General features: G+C 49.2%; 1 protein-coding gene across 1 annotated transcript in view; it reads right to left on the bottom strand.

The window, feature by feature from the left end:
* Positions 1-1,098: 1,098 nt before the first annotated feature.
* The window catches only part of Cep68 (centrosomal protein 68), a 32,358-nt gene continuing 10,996 nt past the window's right edge, over positions 1,099-22,460 (bottom strand). The window contains 7 exon segments of the mRNA XM_037208962.1: positions 1,099-4,094; positions 5,014-5,187; positions 8,320-8,416; positions 11,341-11,463; positions 12,421-13,244; positions 13,247-13,907; positions 15,571-15,931. Of these exon segments, the coding sequence (XP_037064857.1) occupies positions 5,018-5,187; positions 8,320-8,416; positions 11,341-11,463; positions 12,421-13,244; positions 13,247-13,907; positions 15,571-15,888 (2,193 nt within the window). The 5' untranslated portion in view covers positions 15,889-15,931 and the 3' untranslated portion in view covers positions 1,099-4,094; positions 5,014-5,017.

Genomic DNA, 22,460 nt, shown 5'->3' with positions numbered 1-22,460 from the left:
AAGAGCACAGCATCCAGTACTTGCTTTCTAGTAATAGACCTGCTCAGTGACCTAGAGAAGCTTCTGTGCTGTGTACACTGAACCAGCCTCATTGGGTTCAAGGAGCTCAAACTGTGTGGAACCAAGTTTAGAGTGTCTGCTTCTTCCTAGCACTTCATCTCCAGGCCTAGACTCAAGAGGCTTCCCAGGCAACGCTTTTTCCATACATCTGTGGTAGATGGAGAGCAGCACATGCCTCCTCACAAGCAGTGAGCTGGTGATCCGTGCTGGTGCTTCCTCCATGCTCTGAGTCAGATGTCACCCACCCACCCCACCCCTGATTTGGGGATTCGTTTTTTTTTTGCTTTTTTGAGACAGGGTTTCTCTGTAGTCCTGGCTGTCCTGGAACTTGCTCTTGCTCTGTAGACCAGGCTGACCTCGAACTCAGGGATCCACCTGTCTCTGCCTCCAAGTGCTGGGATTAAAGGCGTGCACCACCATGCCTGGCTTTTTTTTTCTTTTTCTTTTTTTTTTTTGAGACAGGGTCTCATTTTGTAACCCTGGCTGGCCTGGAACTTAGTATGTGCAACAGGCTGGCCCCTCATAGAGATCCACCTGCCTTTTCCTCCCCAAATGGTAGGATTAAAGGCATATACCACAATACCCAGATTGCACTGTTTTTTGAGACAGTGTTTCACGTAGCTCAAGAGGCCTCATTTCCACTTGTAACCAAGGATGGCCTTGAACTCCCGATCCTCCTGCCCCCACTTCCAGGTGTCAACTTTTTATTCTTTCCAATTGTATAACTCAAGTTGAAGGAGAGTTTAAGCATTAGAAAAGAAAGCAGGAAATGTTGATCGCCCTAACTGTAGAAATTATATCCCCCCAAATTAACTGAAAACATGAACTCTAGATGGGAATGATGAGAGAAATAATATATTTATTTCGGTGAAATTTTTGCATGTGTGAAAGTTTTGTTAGCTAGGACCTTCGAGACCTAGACTTTGCTTTTGTCTTCCTGTGGGAAACAAAGTCTCTTGCGGACATTAGCATTTAAGGTGGCAGAGGTCAGAGATTGTTTCTTGGTTTAAGCAGCAGCCAAACATTCTTCAATTGGGGGCTTAGGATGTGACTGCTGACAACACATTTTATTATGGGGTCTTTAATGATAAAATATTAAACTAAAAATAAGCCAAAAATTACAGGTTTCTTTATTTTTCACTAAACAGACGATTGAAATACATGGTACAAAAATAAGTGGTAAGATTATTGTAAAATGAAAATGGACAGAATAAATATTCAATTTAATTTTCCATCTATGAGAATTTCACAATAAAATCATAGTTTACTTTGTATTATAGATGTGCTTGTTGGGTCTATTCGTCCTTATATAAGATAAGGCAACTGGAAATTCCTGAGATCACCAGCAATTATGGGTCATTCATATATATACATATATATATGTATACACACACACACACACACACACACACACATATATTTTGTCACTGTTGGGGTTTTTTCCCTTGTCAATACAAAGGGAGAAAGAGTTCATAACCTTTTCTATAATAACTAAATGATACAAAAACAACATAAGACAAAGTGATGCCATGCACTTTAATTTTACAACAGCAAAAGTTGTTCAAACTGCCGGCTTAGTCTTTATTAGCAGAAAACATTTATAATACAAACATATTTACAGACTTTGTAAAATTCTAGTGTTTTTCCACCACAGGCAGCAAGATTAGGGCTTACAACACCATTTCAACACACTTCACTATTTGCTTTTATGTATGTGCCAATAAATGCAGTCTTGGGGGGGGACGGATGGACACATATCCTGTTTTTCAAGTATAAGCATTTCAAGACCATTGGGGGCTTTAATTTGTTGACATAATAAAGAAATATTACATTAAAAATAATAAGTGGCTACCACACAGTAACTTGCATAATATGAAGAACACTCTACTCCGTGGCCATGGCTGGAATCCTGAATGAACAGTAGTCACTGGGCTCACGCAAACTTGCTGTGCTTACTTGGGTAGACGTGCCCTCAAGCACATACTTGGCCATTCAGTATACCTTGCACCCCCGCTCCTCTTTTGGGCTCCATTTAAGAACAGCCCTGTCTTTGAAGCCTCTTTGTTTTGTGCTGGAGGTTTGCTGTAGACCCCCAAGAACCCTGCGTTGAAATGCTACTTTATGTGAATGCAAATGAACTTTAAGGGACCATGTGTAAATCCTAACATGGTCATGTCAATCTACCCTGGCCACATTTGCACATGGAAATGATGGCATCATCCTACGCTGATACAATTTCAGCTCAAAAGTTCTTAACACACAGCAGAAGATATAATTAACAATTGTGTTGATATTCCTAAGTGGCATTCACAGCCAAGGTCAGAGTTTGCACCTTTTAGTTACAAAAAAAGTATCTTTTTGTTACAAAGAAGAGGAACAAATGCATCGACCATCTTCAGGCAAGGTAGTGCTTTGTTGGGAAAGTGTATTCCAAAATGAACATGTCAGCTGAGCTGACTAATGACACTGACAAGAACAGGAGCGGCTCGCGGCATCCAGCGGGCGCGCTCTGTTGTGTAGGTCCTGCCATCTTCAGGTTTCACGATGACTGACTCAGGCCTGTCAAACGGGCTTACTTTCTGAGGGCTGCTCTAACCCACTGATGAGAAGGCAACTTAAAGCCACATCAAATAGTGAGTGGACTGATTTTTAACCAATTCTCAATAGCTAGAAAAGCATTTCCTTTTGCCTTTTGAAAGCACATTATTCACCATGTACAACATAGGAACTAAGCTTGACTCAGTGGCAGATCAGAACAGTTTAATTTGGGTCTTGCCCATGAACATTATGGTAAGCCATACTGTGTAGCAGGGCAGCAGGCATGTGAAAACACTGTACTTCATGCATGTATAGCTTACCAAGTAGTAATCCTTTTCTCATCTAATAGCCCTGGCCAGCCTGAAACTCTAATACAGACCGGGCTGGCCTCAAAAGATCCAAGGGCTGGGATTAAAGTTTGTACCAACATGTCTGTCTAAGGAGCTAATCTTTTAAAATCCTTTTGTTTTTGTTTTTAAGCTGAAAAACCCATCTTTGATACTTTGTGGAATTTGTGGTAACCAGCATATAATCACTCTGCTTCAAAAGTTGCAACTGATGCTTTGAACTACTGATCATGGATTTTTTTTTTCCCTGACAAGGCTAGAATTACCGGTTAACTACCAAGAAACAAAGACTTTCTCTTTTCTCATCAGCACAGGCTGCTTTAATTTCTGTAAGGACAGACAGTGGCTGTAGCCATCCCTTCCTCTGACTAGTCTTCCAGGGGAAAGTGGAGCAGAGGACCGACCGAGTGCCCCAAGGTAAGCAAAAGCTTGACCGTTTGCTTCGTCCCCTTCCAGAAGCCTGACACAAGCCTCCAGCTCTCTGATGCATTTTTGTAAAATAGTTAGGAAGAAGGTCGAGACTAACCCCTGAAGATGGCCCCTGCTGACCTCATGTTGTCCAAAGGGCTCTATAGAGGGTCTAATGACTTGAAGTGTTTCTCTGTGGCAGGTTAAAGGTTAACATGTCTGCTAGCCAAGAATCTTCAGAATTTACAAAATTCCAGTCTCCACGTGATGAAAAGATCCAAGGTTTTGATCACCCACTTCCTCACTCTTAGACCCATCCATCCCCTTGTACACCTGAGAATTCATTCCAAGTACTTAGAACCTTTCTTGAGCAGCTTTCTGTAAGTGGCCTCAACATGTTTTAACTGCTGTTTTTCTAAACAGAAGGGGGTACATGAGACCCGTAAATCCTAGTATTTTATCAACACTGTAAAGCCATGTATTTTTGGTAGAGAAGCACCAAAAGGAAAAGCCTTAGTTTGGAGGGATTCACTGTAATGAGAACAGTAACTCGAGAACCTTCAGAGATGGGGAAGGCATCTTAAAGCAAGTACGTTAAAGTTGAGTCTCTCCCCTGCCTGCACAGTTGAATGGCTCTTCTGAGGAGTTTTTGAGTTTTCTTCCCAAGAGCCTACTTGTCTGATGACTCCATCTCCGCCTGGGATATGCCTGAAAGAGAAGGCAGCCAGGGTTACAGGCAGGCTGCCGAGGAAGAGGTCAACGCCCATCATCTGCTTCCACTGCTCTGATGCAAATCCAGTCCCCGTTTACTCCCGTTGCTTTAAAGATGTCTTGGTACACAGCCCAGCTGGTTCTCTCTCTGAGTCCTCATGCATCAGCCTCCAAAGGGCCGAGATTACAAGTCCGCATCCCACCCCACCACGCCCTGCTGGAGTCTGCTCTGGACATACTTCCAGCATATGCTCACATATGCTGAGACATCTTCACTGATAAAAATTGGGTAAAAGGGAAAGGTCTAGAAAAAGTACAGTAGAACTGTGCGGTTCTGAAGAGCTCGAGATCCGAGCATAGGCACCAGGTGGCCCTCCTGTTCTCTTGGCCTCTTTCCTATTCATCCCCAGTCTGACTTTTCTAAGAGGTGAGATAAAGGTTGTACTTAAGGAGTAGTAGTTGTCAACTCTCTGAGATGTGCCATCCCCAGTCTTTGGGGAAGGATGTGGTTGGTACGAGAGGTTTGCAAAGATCCTTTGTGGGAAGGGAGTGGGGTGGAAGGGGGTGGGGTAGAGAGCTGGCAGTTAACTGGATTTTTGTGGATGTTTGTGTTGTCAAAGAGGCTTGGAGGCGGTGAGATGAGCCTACAGGGCAGAGGCAATGTGATCAGCGCCCCCACTGGAGAGGTGTACCTGCAGGGAACCGGCTGGTGAGGGTTCCTGCTGCTACTGTGGAGGGTGGAGTAGCGGTAAAGGGAACCCAGAGGTGGGAAGGTGGGGTGCTCCTCAGCAAGCACATGAAAACACAGTGGAACCACAGTGAGTTCCACCACAGGAAGTCCCACGTTCCTTCAGCACGACTGCCCCCGCTGAGGAGGAAGTCCTTCCTAGGATAGCCCTGTGTCCCAGTCAGCAGTGGTTGGACAGCGCTTCTTGAGTTTTCTACTTACCCAGTTACAGTCCTGCACGCCGGTCTTCTTTAGCTGCTGTTGGTCTGTTGTCAGGGATGAGGGTGCAGCCAGCCAACATGTCCAAAGAGGCTAAGATAGAGTCATAAAGGTGGTCTGCGTGGCTCTCCAGCTCTCCAGACTGCTTTGCGATCCTCCCGAGGACATCCTTTAAAACTAATGGTCAAGTAATAAATAAAAAGGGGTAGCAGTTTGCTCAGACAGGACTGTAGTAGTTCACAGCGCCTCCTCCCCTACCCCAGCAGGCTGACCTCTAAGCTGCTTTCTAGCTAACTATGACCTGGAACTTGTGTGTTCCTCTACATGTCTGTGCAGTTCTGGGGACTGAACCCAGGGGTTCATGCAAGCTAGTCAAGCACTGTACCAACTGAGTCACATTCCCCGTCCGCCTTTCCTTTTCAACAGTGATGCTCCCCGGGCCTAAGTAACGTCCTGGGGAAGTTTGTAGATTTGGGGGTGTAGGGACTCAGTGACCACACCTGGAGCAATGGTGTGAGACAGGCTAAATTCACTCCTGCATGGCAGAGTAGCATGGCAGCCCCTTCCTTTGTTAACAAACGCTGCCGCTGCCGGCTTCCTGAGCGCCATCAGCTGGGTTAAATGCTCCCTAGCTTCCTGCCCTAGGGCACCATCTGCCAGCGGAGGATAAGAAAGGGGAAGGAAGCCTTTGTTCTGTGCACAATGTGGACTGGATGGGCGGGAAGGGAAGGAACAGCAGGCTGGGTGTGTTGAGGTCAGCCTTGGGAATCACCTGAGGGCCAAGTGCTGTCCTGACAACTCTGGAGAGCTGAGGCCAGAGGATTGCTGTCAGGGTGGCCGAGCCAAGCTCTGTTCAGTCTTCTGTGAGCCACCAGTGGGATTCTAGGGGCCTTTTGTTTGAAACTTTAAACAGGTCATGGAAGAAAGGCTAGGAAGGGGAATGAGACCGGTATGCTTTCCTGGTGTGATTTTGTGTGTGTGTGTGTGTTGCTTTAGTTAATATGGGGACTCATTTGGCTTAATTCCCATGGGTTCCAGTCACATAATTCATAAACAGTTTGAGTATAAGACAAAATGTCAGCCTATATTTATAGAACAGTCCAAATGCCTTTGGTGGGTGCCGGCATGGGGGCTTCTCGGTGTAGAGTAAAGCGGCAGTCACGCGCCTAAGGTTGTATTTGTAGCCAAGTGAGAAAGCAGGCTCTGAAAAAGTGTGTGTGTGTGTGTGTGTGTGTGTGTGTGTGTGTGTGTGTGTTGACAGGATGCTGCTTCTGGGAGGAGGAAGTAGGAAGTGTCAAGAGGAACTTGAGACTCAAGAAAACAGCTAAGTGCTCCAATTAGTTATTCCAGGCAGAGACTTGGGAGGGGTTAGAGTACCTATTTGAAGGAGCCTGGACTCATGGCTGAGACTTAAATCCAGACGTCTCTGGCCAGTAAGACACCCTGAGTCTTTTCTTAGAGTAGGACAAAGTGGAGTGTTAATAGATTTCTTTCCGAGTGAAAGTCAGAACAGTCAGTTCAGGAGGACTTCCATAACCCGTGGCCCCTGTGAAGAGAAGGCCTGTACCGAGTTCTTCCTGCTCAGGCCCTGCATCTTCAGACCCATGTAAATGTGTCTCTGGTGAAACACCAGCAGAGGCAGAAGCAGGAAAATGCACCGCACCAAGTTCCTGCCCCAACAGAAAACTGAAAACTTGGGGCTGGTGAGATGGTTTAGGGAGTGGAGGATTTACCTCACAAGCCTGGAGACCAATCTTTAAAACCAGTGTAAGGTCAGGAGGGAACTAACGCCGCAGTTCCCACCTGACCTGTACCTCCCCCACACACACACACCGTTGATATACTCAGTAAAACAAACCATTCAGGCTTAGCCCCAACCCCTAAAGACCCTATGTTAGGACAACACAGGAGGAGAGTCACAACCAGCCTGCAGAGAAGCAGGGGAGGCAGAGGGCCACTGTGGAGATGTGAGGGCTTCTGTGCTATAAACATCTTGAGATACATGTGAACCCCTACAACAAAGAATTAGACAGCTCTCTCTCTGTGTGGCAGTGGCACTGAGCCTGAAAAACCTTGTTTTGTAACCCTTCTCCAACAGGTACACAGGGTCACCATGGTTGTTTATACCATTTGATCCCTGTGAATACCACCTCTCTCTGGAAGTGGAGTAGAATATGAGTTCTTCAAGCACCTACCTGTGTAGTGTACTACGGGACGTTAGTGGCTACTTGGGGCCCATCGCTTCAAGGCTTTTGAAGACACAGATGGGCATCACTTCTGGCCTCAAGAGTTCAATCCTCCTGGAGGTCTCACATTTTGCTAACTTAGGAACCTGTCCTGCAGATGGTTAAGTCTCGTCTGTAAGCGACTGCAGCCTGCCTTCCCCGTCAGTTTAATTCCTTTGGTTTGGTTTGGTTTTTGAGACAGGGTTTCTCTGTGTGGCCCTGGCTGGCCTGGAACTCGCTCTGTAGTCCAGGCTGGCCTCGAACTCAGAGATCCACCTGCCTCTGCCTCCCAAGTGCTGGGATTAAAAGTGTGCCACCACTGCCCCTCTTCAGTTTAATTCTTAAATTTTTTTTATTCTTTGTGAATTTCACAGAATGTATTCTGATCATATCCCCACTCATTCCCCTAATAAATTTAATTCTTTTAAACCTGTCTGTCCCTGAAAACAAACTGTTGACATCTTTTCCTTTTGTTTTTGTTTGACCCAGGAGCCCAGGCTGGTCTCCACCCTTCTGAGGCTGAGCAGTAACTGTCTACAGCTGCTGTGATTGATGCTTTGTTGACAGAAACCTTCCCTAGAGCAGGACATCAAATAGAGGAACCTGCCAGCTCCACTGGAGCTCACTAGGAAATCTGAGGGCTCCCACTGACGACCCCAGCGACAACTAAATTCTGATTCCTGGGCCAGTGAAATGGCTGGGTGGGTAAATCACTGTTGAGAAAACCGAGGACCTGGTTTTGAGAGAACCAGCTCTCAGATCTGATCTCTCCGTCTGTGCCTTGCACACACCTGGCTAGCCAGGAATTTAAGAGACAGCTCTACCTCCTAAATGCTGGGATTAGAGGCATGTACCACTATGCCTGGCTCTTTATCTTTAATTTTATATTGACTAATTCAGACTTTTATGTTAAAATTCACTAGTAGGTGAATGGGTTGAATTCCTAAGGGCTGCTCTAACACACTCAGTGGAAAGGCATGTTCCAATTTATAGCCACAGACAGTGGACATGTGTATCACACTGGACCCATGGCTAAGTACATTATGTGTCAATAAACAACCAAACAAAGCTCTTGATTACCCACCTGGGGTGTTATCCGTCAGGCACTGAAGAAGAACCTCTCCCTTCTCCAGGACACTTTCTGTCAGGGACTGATGTTTGTCTATATCTTTCTTAAATTGCTTAAGACATCAGGAAAGAAAAAAAGTTTCAATACTATTGCTTATAAAAGTCGTCTGAAATGAACACTCTACCTAGTACTTGACTTACTTCTCTGACATGGAAGACAGCCACGGTGCAGTCTGAATCCCCCAGGGGACCAGTCCAGGGACAGCATCTTTGTCCATGGAAGATTATTCACTGCTTGTGTTTTTCAGACAGTCTTGATTTAGTTCAGGCTGCTCTACAGAGTCCTTCCCCTTCCCCTCCCTAGTGCCGGGATCCTAACCCTGTACCATCCAGCCCAGCTCCACAGCCTTTTCCCCAGAGGGGCTGGAGCAGGACTCCATATTCTGTACCCCACATCATGGTGTTCCCTAACTCAGAGGAGGGATCGATGCTTACAGTGAACATGGCAGGTAGGAACCAGTCTGTCACTGCACTGGCCACGCAGAGCCGGGCCCTTACCTTTATGTCCCTTCTCTGTGGACCTCTATAGCAACACCTCGGCACCAGGGAAGCTGATATTTTACTAAAAACTCATCTCAAGCAGGTTTTCCCTCACAGCTACAAAACATTGTTGCTGATTTTTGTTTTTACTTTCTTAAGACATGCCTGGCTGTCCTAAATCTCGATGTAAACTGGGCTGGCCACAACTCTGGGCTATGCATGCTTCTGTCTCCTGAGTGCTGAGATTAGAGGCCTGTGCGACCATGTCAGCTGCAGCTAATGTTTAAAAACACCTTTCTTTAGCCAGCAAGAATGGTATAAAATGAAACCCATGACATGGGACAGATCTCACTGCTTAATACTTTGAGGGTGCTAATTTTACTCTTGGATTTGTTCTCTTGTCTTCAGTATTCCTTTGCCCGAAACTTTATCCTCCTGTGCTCTAGGATTGAGATGTTGCCTCAAATCCACTGCGTTAAAATGAAATACAAGATCAGTCGACAATGAGTGAGGACAGGTACAGAGAGGGAGTGAGGACACAGAGAGTGAGGACAGGTGAGTGAGGACAGGTACAGGAGTACAGAGGGGAGTGAGGACAGGACAGGAGTGAGGACAGGTACAGAGAGGGAGTGAGGACAGGTACAGAGAGGAGGAGTGAGGACAGGAACAGAGAGGGAGTGAGGACAGGTACAGAGGAGTGAGGACAGGTACAGACAGTGTACAGAGACAGGACACGAACAGTGAGACAGGTACAAGGAGGAGGACAGGTACAGAGAGGGAGTGAGACAGGAACAGAGAGGAGGAGTGAGGACAGGAACAGTGAGGACAGGAGAGAGTGAGACAGGTACAGAGGAGTGAGGACAGGTACAGAGAGGGAGTGAGGACAGGTACAGAGAGGGAGTGAGGACAGGTACAGAGAGGAGGAGTGAGGACAGGAACAGAGAGGGAGTGAGGACAGGTACAGAGGAGTGAGGACAGGTACAGAGAGGGAGTGAGGACAGGTACAGAGAGGGGAGTGAGGACAGGTACAGAGAGGAGTGAGGACAGGTACAGAGAGGGGAGTGAGGACAGGTACAGAGAGGGGAGTGAGGACAGGTAAAGGAGAGGGTGGGGTTGGTTAAAATGAGAGCCCACATAAATCTGAGCACTCAGTCTTGGTCTAAGCAAGAGCCAAGAGAGCTCAGCTCCTTCCTCTGTCCTGTCCCACTCCGAGGAAGGTGTGAACATACCATCTCACTGACAGAGCTGTGTACACAAGAGACCTAACTAAGCCTGACTGACATCAGGAACAGCTCCTGGCTCAGGTCCTGGCTGGCTACAATGCACGATGCTTGCAGCTGGTTACTTAGTAGTCAGTCACAGAGGGTCACAGGGCTCAAATGGAGAAGTCTTAAGCTTGTTCAGTCAGGCCAGGAAAGGCTATGGAGGGAAGTCAGACAGAGCAGTTCCTCTCCGAGACTCCCTGAGGCAAGGGCTCCAGGCAGGCACAGACACGCAGTGTCTGAACAAGAGAATCTTTAGGTTCAGCCTCCCTCTCCTTCCTCAAGTTTTCTCTATTTCTATGCTGTATCTAACAGCATTCCTGCCACGGCAGGACAGCTGGACAGCCCAGGCTAGATTTAGTAGATTGCAAAGACAGAACACAAAGGCCCTCCCGTCCTTGAGGTGCGGGCCCCCGTGACGCTGATCAGAACTTGGTGGTCAATCTCACCCTCCTCTGCTGACTCAGTGCTAGGTTACAGAGATCTGATCTGGGTTCCCCCTTCCCTGCAGACTAGTGCAGGTCTGGGCCACACACACTGCCACCATGTGGTCAAAGTCAGCCACATTTACCAAGGTAGCAGTTACAGGAATTACTCTCCACTTCAATATACTTTAGTATCATTAACTAAAATTCATAGGTGTGAAATAACAGACCTCCATAACAAACAGGCATAAAATAAAATCCTAATCCCCAAACACAGGCACAAACTGGTGTCAGATTTTGGGTTAAATTTGGTTTTAATCTGTCCGATCCTATCACACTGCCTGGTCTATGCTTGGATTCATATAGTTTCAACTCAGTTTCATAAACACCACTACAGTCCAGAAGAACCTGTGGTGATGTTGATGTGATCTGTGTCTGACTGCCTTGTGTGGCCGCCAGGGCAAGGCTGTGGTGCATAAGTGACTTCACTGAATTGTCATCCGTGACTACTGTCTGTAAATGCCAGACTTAGGGTTCTAACCCTGGGAAATCTGCCAAAGTACCACGCAAATCCCTCAAAAGTATTTCTGACTCAAGACAAATATAATTTTCCTCTATCTGGTCTGGAAGTTCACTCACTTTATATTGTTCAAAATTTAGAATTTGAAGAAGGCATCTTGATTAGATTTATTCAGATAAAATAGTCAACTGAGCTACAAGAGTCCAGTTACTTGAGATTTTATTTTGTAAGAAATGACTTAACCGCCAGTCTCAGGCGTGAGCAAGCCAGGAGCCAGGACCACACATTACCCGGTAAAGCTGCAGAGAAGCCTTGAGACCCGAAAGAGTGGCCCTGGGTGGAGGGTTGAGGTCAGCAACTTCTGTGACACTGTACAACCAGCAGATCAGCTCTTCCAGCTGACAGCAAAATGTCTGTGGAGACAAGAGCACACGGTGCGCTGGACAGAGCTCAGTGATTAAGTCTGTCTACCATGCTCAGGGCCTAGTACCACAAAAACAATGTCCACATGGTGCACCTGAGTGAGCTGCTGTTTACCTTGTCTGAAGGCTAGAAATATCACCATTTTGGCATACAGATATCTTTCTAGAGTTTTCTCTCACAGGGTCATTTGTCTCCACCTCTACCCCATGACTCCAGACATCCCCAGTCAGGACAATGAATGCCATACTCAGCCAGGTGTGACACCAAAAACAAAGGCCCAGAATACACAGTCCGGAGGGTGAGAATGAACTATGGAGGAACAGGGACAAGGAGCAGCCCAGAAGAGCACGCTCGCCACACGAGCCAGTTTTTGGATCAGGACCGTAGTGGGCAGCTGTTCCAGCTTTGCCCTGGAAGTACCACCCCCAGTGAGGCTTCCGGGAACTGTCACGCCTACGAGGAGGGGCCGAGAGGAGCCGTTAAGACCCGAGATCTGGATGTGCCAGCTCTCTTTGGTTCCTGGACCCTGGACGCTGGAGGTGGACCGAGCAGAGTTGTCCAGAGAACACCGCTGGACTGCAATACACCTTCCCCAGACCCTGTAACCTATCCCTTTACTTGTAAGTTACCCCACAAAATAAACCTCCCTTTGAATTACGTGGAGTGGCCTTAATATTTCCACCAATACAGGACTGTTGCCAACCACTAAACTTTCTATTCAGAAATGATGAATGAGTGGTTCTAACTACCTGCACCACAGTGAAAAAGTATGTGCATCAACTTCCCATTGGTGCTACATGTGACCCAACTTCTCTGCCATTTTCTTACAACCATTAAAGGAGAATCCCTGTATTTTGGGAGCGTGTGTGCTGGGGATGTTGAGACATGCTGTCGGTGGACTGGGGAAAGAACATTTATTCCAGAAGCTTCTCACTGAGCATCTTTACCTGCACACACTGCACCAGTGACGCTCTCTCCTGTCCTGTGTTCTTGGGAAGCTTCTCTCCAGCGACTGGCTCTGAGAACAGCCACCTGTCTGATGCAGCCAGCAAGGAGGGCTGAGTTCTCGGCAGTCCAGAAGAGACCCCGAGGGCCTGGCTGCTCATCATGCTGCGTTTGCCTGTGGAGTCCTCAGGATGGACAGAGTTCACGAAGCAGGGGTTCTGGACCACAGGCCCCTGGAAGGCAGCATCAGAAGGATGCTGCCTCTGGCTGGAGTCCAATGTGGGGGACACTGGCCCATCACTGTCGGAGACTTCCAGTGAACTGTGCTCCTCAGCAGCCCCAGTGGGGAGGTTCACAAAGGTGGGAACAGCACCTAAGCTGGACACCAAACTAGACACCGGAGTCAGCCTGGTGGGCAGGGCAAGGTACTCATCATCACTTCCCATCTCTTCTTCTGATGTCCACCCAGGCTTCACACAGGAGGGACGCCCAACATTCTGGCAGGCTCTCTGCTCCCTTTCTAGTCTGGCAAAGGATGACCCCCTCTCCTTTGTCCTCAGCTGGGGAGAGCCCACAGTGAGTTTCTTGCCTGTAGGTAGAGAGTCCTTTGTGTCCCTCCAGGCTGCCTCTCTCTTCTCCTGGGAAGCATTCTCAGTGCCAGAGGCTCGAGGGGTTGATGCATGCTGGTTCCAAGATGCCAGGCTTATGCTGTCCTGCTTCTGGGATACTCCCAAGGGCCAACGTTTAAGGCATGGGTCCTTGGCTCCAGAAAAGGGCAGAGCAGGCACTTCTGCTGAGAAGCAGTTGTGGGAGATATTAGTGGGGACTTGAGAGTGCTCGCTGGGGAGACGGAAAAACTGTCCAGATCTACACCTGAGTCCTGCAAGACAGGGTCAGCCAGCACACGATGCTCCGGTTGCTTTGGGAGCGGAGGCCCAGGCCTCAGTGGGTAAGTGTAGTCAAGGAGATCTTCGTACTCTTTATTTGGGTTCCAGAGTGGGGAGTGGCGGTTAGGAGAGGGAGGCAGAGAATTTGGCAGTACACAGGCCCAGTATTCTGCCTGAAAGGAGAGTTGTCTCTTACCCAGGCCAGGAGCACCACCCCCAGGAGTCACAGGCTGTGGTGACCACAGGGGCTGAGGCCCTGTCGCCACCACAGAGGGGGCTCCTTGAGGTACAATCAACTCCTGAGAGGAGACCTTGGCAAAGGCGCTACTTTGAGGCTCTGCCTTCTCTTGGTGATCCTGGAGGCTGGTGCACTTTGAGGAGGCAGAGATGCTTCTGCCAGAGAGCTGAGGAGCACCTGGGCTCTCCATGGACTTCCCCTGTGAGATGTGAAGCTGCTGGCTGAGGCCCAGTACCGGAGGTGAATCAACTGGGGACAGGTCGTCTTCACTGTCCGCATCATGCCCTGAGCAAACAGTTATAGTTCCAAGGACTTTAACCCTCTGCAGTAGGTCCTGGGAGGCAGGGAGCTTGTTTTCCTCCATCTACAATAACAAGGGAAAAGGCACTGAGGTGGAAATAGGCAAACTTTCTTTTTAAAGAACAGTTTTCTTCTTTAAGGTAGAGGTAGGGAGTGGGGTAGGTCTCAATGAGAACAAAGTAGGCCTAAGGATCCTACGGCCAAACCTCCTACTAAGCACACTTATCTGAGAAAACGAAGGAAGGAAGGAAGGAAGGAAGGGAGGGAGGAGGGAGGAGGAGGAAGGAAGGAAGGAAGGAAGGAAGGAAGGAAGGAAGGAAGGAAGGAAGGGGAGACAGATGGCTACAAGATGTGCTTGTGTGTCCAGAACAGTATTCAGACAAGATCTCAGGTTCCTGCTGCTAGTGGTTAGTACCAAGACCCATCCTACCCTGGGAAATCTGCAACTGACCCCGAACCCATCTTTTCAAAAGTTATCCATTCACTTTGAGAGCAGAACCCACAACAGTTATGCAGGCAGAAGCTGGGAATCAATGCCTCTCCTTTCATCCCCGCCCATCATCACCACTGACAGGAGATCCAGCAGGCTCCACCAGGGGGCACCCTGTTCAGCTCATGTGCCAGTGCACTCTGACAAAGTGAGTCCCTCAGTTTCTTTACTCTGAATTTTTAATCTCTGTGAGTAACTCAGCCCAGAGGAAGACAATAACTAACATAAGGACTTCGGAACCAGACTGACCCGAGTTAACGAACTGTTTGTCCCACCTTCCAGAAGTTCAACCGAGAGAGAGCCTGCCTTCCCTGCCCTGTGGACACAGCACCAGCACTGCCTCCCCAAGGACTCACTGAGAAGACACTAAGAGCCCCTCACTAGCAGACAAGAGAACAGAAACCACAGCCTCTCTTGACAAACAGCCACTTCTGGGCTTGCTGGTTTGCTTCCTGACCCAACAAACAGGACTCAGAGGTGCCAGAGCCCTCCTTGACCCCTGCTTTCAACAGGTGGGCTGGTACTGTTCTCTCCCAGTCACACTCAAGCCTTCTCACAGGACGGGGCTCCCGGAAGAGAGCAAGCAGCAGCCAAAGAACAAAGCACCAATCAAAGCTGTCCCTGGACCTTGACAGGCTGAACATGATGTTGTCAGAGCCAAGAGGAGCAGACCAATGGTCATCCTCCCACTACAAGGGATTCAAAGATTCAGAGACTTGCCTTTGGCCTTAGAACATGGCAGGATTCTCTGCCTGTGTGGCTCTCCCTGGAGAGACTGTTGCCTTGTGGTCTCCAGTCATGGAGGCCAGAGATACTGCTGCTCATTAAAGGAGCTTCAGGGTTTGAGCAGTCCCAAGAGGATTTGACCTGGGAACCCACAGACCTCTACCAAGTCTCCCTAGGGTCCCCTAGAAGCTTTCAGATCACCAAATCAGAAGCAGGATGGGGGTCCCCTTGTTAAGAGATCCCTGACCCTAGTCCTCTGGGCAGCAGGCTCCTGATGAACTCTCACTGTCCTTAAGAGGTCCCCAGTGACTCTGGAACAGGAGATCCTGCACAGAACCCCCTGCTGACTTCAAGGCCCAACTCTCCAAGGGAACCTGTTAAACACCTTGTAGCCAGGGTCCCACAACTCTCACCTTACAGTGACAGGCAGGGGAACGGACAGTCAAGGGAATACAGTACATACCCAAAGGCTGCCCTGGCTCAGTTCCAGCCTCAACTCCTCAGTACTTACGTGGCTTCCCCCAGAGAGATGAAAGTCTCCAGTCTCCATGCTGGCAGAAGGAAGTGGGCCACTGAGTGCAGGCTCAGACCTGTGTGCCACCGGTTCTCGGTTGGCAGTGTGGGCCTGTGACAAGAAAACTCCAGAGATGCAGCAGGTATCAGCCTCAGCCCTCCACAGCGGCCCTCCCTTGACTTCCAGATGCGGGGGCTGCTGTGGCTCAGGCCCTGGGGGCAGCAGCTCCTGTTCCCCAGAGTTCCACCTGCCACAGGACGGGACCTTCGTGTTGACAGATGCGTCTGCCTCGGCCACATCTTCACCTAGGGCCATGGAGCCTTCCCTAAATTGGCTTTTCCTTGAAGCCTTCAGAAACCTACAAAACAAGGAAAGGAGAGAGAAAAAGAAATTTTCTTCATGTGTCCAGGAAAACATTGATTTTAAGTGAAGACAAACTTCACTGGCCAAAGGAAATCCCACGTTCTGGCTTTTCCTCAGCCCAGATCCTTCCAAAAAGGGTGTCTTAGTACACAACTTTGTCCTCTGTCACTGTGGTATTGTCTCCTTAGAGTCAGGACAGGTGTGACCATGCAAAAGGTTTGGCCAGCCTACTGCACAAGTCAAAAAAAACCAGGCAACAGAAGAAAAAAAGTACTATAAACCAGCTGATCTGGGTGGGAGACGCAGATTCCAAGGCCATCTTCCATGCCTGGAGCTGAAGGGAGAGGAGGTGTGCATGGGGGAAGGAAGGGCGAGTGCAGGCCAGCGGGTGCCTTCTCCCGGGTGGAGAGGTCTGTGATTAAAGACACACTTGATCCTACTGCCCGCTCAGGAGATGCTTTTCAGTTCTGCAAATCTACGAACAGGTCATTGTTTCCTAGGGCCATTCTGCTCGCTGATTAGTTTCCCATTGCTGTTCTGGACATTACGCATGGACAGCCTGGAGAGAGAAGCTACACAAAGCCGTCTTGTGGTTACCAAACTCACTCAGGGGAAATGAAATGGGCCTGAGCACAAGGCCTTGCCTCAGTGTGCAGCCCAGATGTGGTTCAGAGACACACCTGGGCCCTATGTGTTGCCCCAACCTCACGAAGATGCCCAGCTGGTCTTTGCCATGCACAGCCCCCTGGGTGCTCTCACGTCAACGGCTTGGTGGGTAACAACTTGAGTCTCGTCCCTTCTACCCTACAGGATAGCAAGTTCAGGTATGCCTGGGCTTCTACTGGACTCTGGAGGATGCTCCTAACTATTCTTGGTGGGAACAGGAACCACACCCAGACTGTGGACCAGATGGAGCCCCAATGACAATCCAATGGTGACCAATGACCAGAAACAGACCAGCACCCCTTCTCAGGCTGCCTTAGTGTAAGCTGACCTTGGCAGCCTCAGGAAGCCATGGAAAGTTGGGTGACAGCGGGTGAGTTCATGTGAGAAAGGAGAGCAGCCCAGGCAGTCATGGTGAGGGAGCTGAGCTGCTGGGGAAGGAAGGAAAGCCCGACAGGAATTCTGGATCTACAGAGCGCTCCAGGACAACAGAGGGATGCTAGGCTGGCATCAGCAGGTCTGGGCACTGGTGGGATGACAGGGGGATGTCTAACCTGGCAGTAAGCCACCTGCAGAGCACTGGGGCCAACCTCAAGACTCAAACCCGGACAGGAACAGCCTTATTTCCCTCAGAGACTAGCGCGGAAAAGGAGGTTGCGAGTGGCAACACAGGAAGCTGGCAAGGAGGGTAGGAGTGGCCACGTCAGGCCCATCCTGTTCGGCTTTAGTCCAGGAAATGCAACCCAGGTAGACTACACATTTCTACTCCTTCCCAACCCGGCACATGGGGCTCCAGGCCATTCTGAAGTGACTGCAGAGAAAAGCATGGACTTGAAATGCAATCAGCTCCCTCTTGGAAGCACCGGCTCCTTGAGGGGCTAGTCAGACCCTGCCTGTTTCCTTTTTCTGGTAGAAAGAGCACCCAACCCTTCACATAACAAGCGAAGTCTTCACCACTGAACAGTCCCACAAACAGTGGGCAGGCAGTTCAAGCAGTTGTGCAGACAAGCAGTGCTGCTAGTTTCTGTGTGTGACTCCTATCACATGACACACATGCAGACAGGTATTTCCACACATACACCTTTAGTATAAAAGTGCCCAACAGGGCAGGACATAGCATTCAAAACCTTGTATTCCCCTCACTCCCCCAAAAAAGAGAACAGCACTAGGGATTGACCCTAGACTCCTCAGAGCTCATCTGGAGACCTAAGGGCAGCACAGTTACTGCTGTCCTCATCAAAGAGCAGCCCTCCTGTTGGAGCAAAGCCGTCTTCTTCAACCACGATGGACACACACAGTACAGAGAAGCAGCTCTGGCTGTCAACGGGTGACGGATAAAGGCAGACTAGATTGCCCTCACAGCCCAAACCTAGAGTCGTGTGCATGCTATGGAGTCAGGGTCAGTGCTGTGTGACTCCAGAACCCAAGCTCTTGATGAACCAAACAAGAATAAGTGAGGAAACAAACCAAAGGCGCCCAGAGCAGAAGAGGGTGGAGAACGGGAGGGAGACTTTGATGAGAAGTTTCCATGGAGCCACATCCTCACCTTGGGGCTCTTCAAACAGCTGCACACATTACTTGTTTTTGTGTGTGTGCATGTGTCTGTGTGAGAGCGTGTGCATGTACATGTATGGCCCACAGAAGCCAGAAGACATCAGATCTCCTGGAACTGGAGTTACAGGCTGCTTGACAAGGGTCCTCTGGAAGATCAGTGAACAAACTGCTGACCCATCCCATCTCTCCAGCTCCGGCACCAGTTTTGGATGACTACAGCTGACCCTATCAGATGGACAATTTAGGATGAAGACAACATTTCTATCATTTTCTGGTTGCTACTTCTTTCTCCATTTCTATAAACTCTCAATGGTCACAGCTCCCTTATGCCCCTAACAAGAATGGTGTTAAGATTTGGTCCTGCAGTAAAATGAAGCTGAGCAAGGCAAGGATCAAATACCTTAAAAAAAAAAAAGGCATTTATTTATTCCTGCAGTATGAATGCGAGCCGATGCGTATGCCATGCCATGCCATACATGGAGGTCAGAGAACAATTTGTAAGAGTCTGTTCTCTCCAGCTACCATGTTCCAGGGATAAAGCTCAGGTCATCAGGCTTGACAGCAAACACCTTTCTTTACCTGACCAGCCATCTCAACAGCCCTACTTTGTTTCAATGACAAGTTGTTAAAATTTCTGTCTTGCCTGGAGGTCATTATTCACAAAAGGTTTCACACTTGTCCTAGGGAGGGCAGCATGGAGAGCTACTGTAGCTCTCAGAGACTGCTGAGTGAACCTCGAAGTAGCCTGCAAGGAGGCTGAATCCTGAACTAGGTTAACTAAGCGGCCAGAGGCCCTCGTTATCCAGGTGTGGTGGTTTGATTGAGAATGGCCCTCACAGCTGTATGTGAATGCTTGGTCCCTAGTTGGTGTAACTGCTTGGGAAGGATCAGGAGGAAGAGTGTCACTGGAGGTGGGCTCTGAGGTTTCAAAAGTCCATGCCAGGCCCGTCTCACTCTGCCTCCAATTTCTGGTTCGGATGTAAGCTCTCAGCTACTGCTCCAGTGCCCTGCCTGCCTGCCTGCCACCATGCTTCCCACCATGACAGTCATGGATGCACGACTCAAACAGTAAATAAGCCATCAATTAAACGCTCTTTTCCAAGTTGCCTTAGCTGTCATAGTGTCTCTTCATAGCAACAGAACAGTAACTAAGACAACAGGTGAAGCCTGAAATTCGGAGCTTCTGGCCTACACACACACACACACACACACACACACACACACTCACAATACATCCTCACCCACTCCTGCAGCGCTGCCTCATCTTCCAGAGGACCCAAGTTCTATTCCCAGTACCCATGGCAAGCAGCTCACAATTGTCTGTAACTCCAGTTCCAGGAGATCTGATGTCTTCTGGCTTCTGTGGGCCATACATGTACATGCACACGCTCTCACACAGACACATGCACACACACAAAAACAAGTAATGTGTGCAGCTGTTTGAAGAGCCCCAAGGTGAGGATGTGGCTCCATGGAAACTTCTCATCAAAGTCTCCCTCCCGTTCTCCACCCTCTTCTGCTCTGGGCGCCTTTGGTTTGTTTCCTCACTTATTCTTGTTTGGTTCATCAAGAGCTTGGGTTCTGGAGTCACACAGCGCTGACCCTGACTCCATAGCATGCACACGACTCTAAGTTCAGGAGGTGAGAGTGATCTGGCTGCAGAAAAATCAATGTAATAAACAGTTTTTCTTTTAAAAAGGCCTAACAGTCAATAATTTTCACTGAAATGGTACTTTATAGATGGTTATTCTCCCAGTTTGGAAAATCAAATCCTTTACAACCTGATTTATTAATCTGCCTGATAAATCCTGTTCTATCCTGTGTTAGTTACTTGTCTTGTTGCTGTGACAAATGCCAGTCACGCAGCTAAGGAAGCTGGCTCAGGAGTGTGGTCCAGTCACCGTGGGGCAGTCTGGAGAGCAACCTGGGGCTGCTGGTTATACTGCATCTGCAGTAGGAAGCAGAAAGGGAGGAATGACAGGGCTCAGCTCTCTTCCTTCTCATCCATCTGGGACCCCAGTCACAGTGAAGGGGGCACCCACCTCAATTAACCTAATCTAATAATCCGTTATAGGTGCGCCCAGAAGACAGTTTCCTACATGACTCCACATCCTGTCAGGTTCCCAACAGTAACCATCCTAAGTCCGCTGCCTGTGAACTTGACACACAAACACACTTACTGTAAAGCTATCACCTTCCTTCCCTTGTACCCCACTCCCAAAAGGTCCACAGCCATCTCATTATGCAAAATACATTCAGTCCATTCCAAGCCGGGCAGTGGTGGCTCACACCTTTAATCCCAGCACTCAGGAAGCAGAGGCTGGTGGATCTCTGTGAGTTCAAGGTCAGTCTGGTCTATAAGTAAGTTCCAGGACAGCCAAGATTACAGAGAAACTCTGTCTGGAAAAACCAAAAACAATTCCAACACTGCTTAAACATGTAACTGCTAGGAGCTGCAGAGATGGCTCTGTGGTGAAGAGCACTGACTACTCTTCCAGAGCACCCAGGTTTGATTCCTAACATCTACATGATGGCTCACCACCATCTGTAACTCCAGTCCCAGGGATCTGATTGTGTGTGTGTGTGTGTGTGTGTGTGTGTGTGTGTGTGTGTGTGTGTGTAACAGCTGTTTCTCTTCTGAAACTCAGCAAATTTGCAAGCTCCTGTATAAAAAAACACAAAGTTATATACTTCCAGTATACAATGGTATAGAATATATATTCCCAAAGGGAAGAATTGGGGGACAGCAAGGAATAAGACCAAAGCAAGATCAACACACAGCAGAGCAAACACCAACTGTTGCAGCTAGCTTCATGGGAGCTGGTATCTGGACCCATCATGAAATACTTAAGGGTTCAAGATGCCTACCTAGCCTCTCTCTTGAGTAGGCTCCAGTCCACACATGCAGCTTTCCTTTGCAGGTGTACTATGATCTTGGCCACTGCCAGCACAGAAAATAAACAATGAAATCTGTCCCTCTTTCTGAGAAAGGCCTGTACAACACAGAACTGCTAACTGAGGGACCACCCATGCGTTGGCATCTTCCAGAGCCCTCTAAAATTCACTATTAAGCCCCTGGAGTTCCCAGAACCTGCAGAGGCTAGGAGTGACCAAGTGGCTTTCTGTTGTCCCACAGTAAAACTATGTTCAGCGTCTGGGGATTCAAGATGGCGGAGACAAGCAGACGCAGGTAGGCCTGTGGCAGCGGCCCGTGGTGGTGGACGGGCCGGCGGCAGCAGCAGCTGACAGGGACATTTAGACCCGGTGGCAGCTGGCGGAGACATTCAGGCCCAGCGGCGGTCCACAGAGGTGGACAGGCCCTGTGGCGAAGATAAGTAGACGGAGGTGGACAGCCCGGCGCCGGCGGCCGACAGAGACATTCAGGCCCGGCAGCGGCCCACAGAGACATCCGCGGCGGAGACAGGCAGACGCAGGTCGGCGACTGGCGGAGGTGGAAGGGCCCGGTGGCAGCGGCTCACAGGGACATACAGGCCCAGCGGCAACCGGCAGAGACATACACGCCTGGTGGCAGCCCGCAGAGGTGGATGGGCCCAGCAGCAGTGACAGGCAGGGGTAGGTAGGCCTGCGGCGGCAGCCGGCAGAGATATACAGGCCTGTTGGCGGCCCGCAGAGGTGGACAGACCCAGCGGCAGTTGACAGGGACATACAGGCCCGGAGGCAGAGACAAGTGGACACAGGTGGGCCTGTGGCGGCGGGCCACAGGAGTAGACAGGCCCGGGGACAGAGAGGGGCGGACGCAGCTTGGAACGGGGACGCCCTAGCCCCAACACCTGGGGAAGAGGCTATCTCCGTGGGTCAGAACCAGGGCGAGTCTGGGCACTCCGTCTGGGGACAACCCAGGGCCCAACTGCTGATCCTGTGAAACCCAACAACTTGGAGGTGTTGGTGAGACTACCCTGCTCAGCTGAAACCCATCCGGGAGAGGATTCAGATGCCTACAGTTTGAAGTCTGAAGAAACAAGATCAGCTGAGGAGTTGACAAATGAACAAAACGTGACCTGGGAACACAGAAGAAGGCGCTACCCAGCCACCAAACCAGGTCACCAGAATCATAAGTATATAATTCACCGACTGAAATCAGCTGTCCCTGAAGAAACAGCCTAATAGCACCAATTTAACCAAGAACCCCTACTAAACCAAGACTAAAAATTAGAACAAGAGAGGCACTCTCAGACACAGACACCACCTGCACCGCACAGAGGAAAAGATGAGTAGACGCCAGTGCAAAAATACAGGCAACAACATAAAGACCTATATGGCAACATCAGAATGTAGTGATTCTACAC

This window comes from Peromyscus leucopus, chromosome 10 (genome assembly GCF_004664715.2).
Source record: "Peromyscus leucopus breed LL Stock chromosome 10, UCI_PerLeu_2.1, whole genome shotgun sequence".
Classification (NCBI taxonomy): domain Eukaryota; kingdom Metazoa; phylum Chordata; class Mammalia; order Rodentia; family Cricetidae; genus Peromyscus; species Peromyscus leucopus.
Note: the sequence above shows the minus strand (reverse complement) of the source record. Positions and strands in the feature narration are given on the sequence as shown.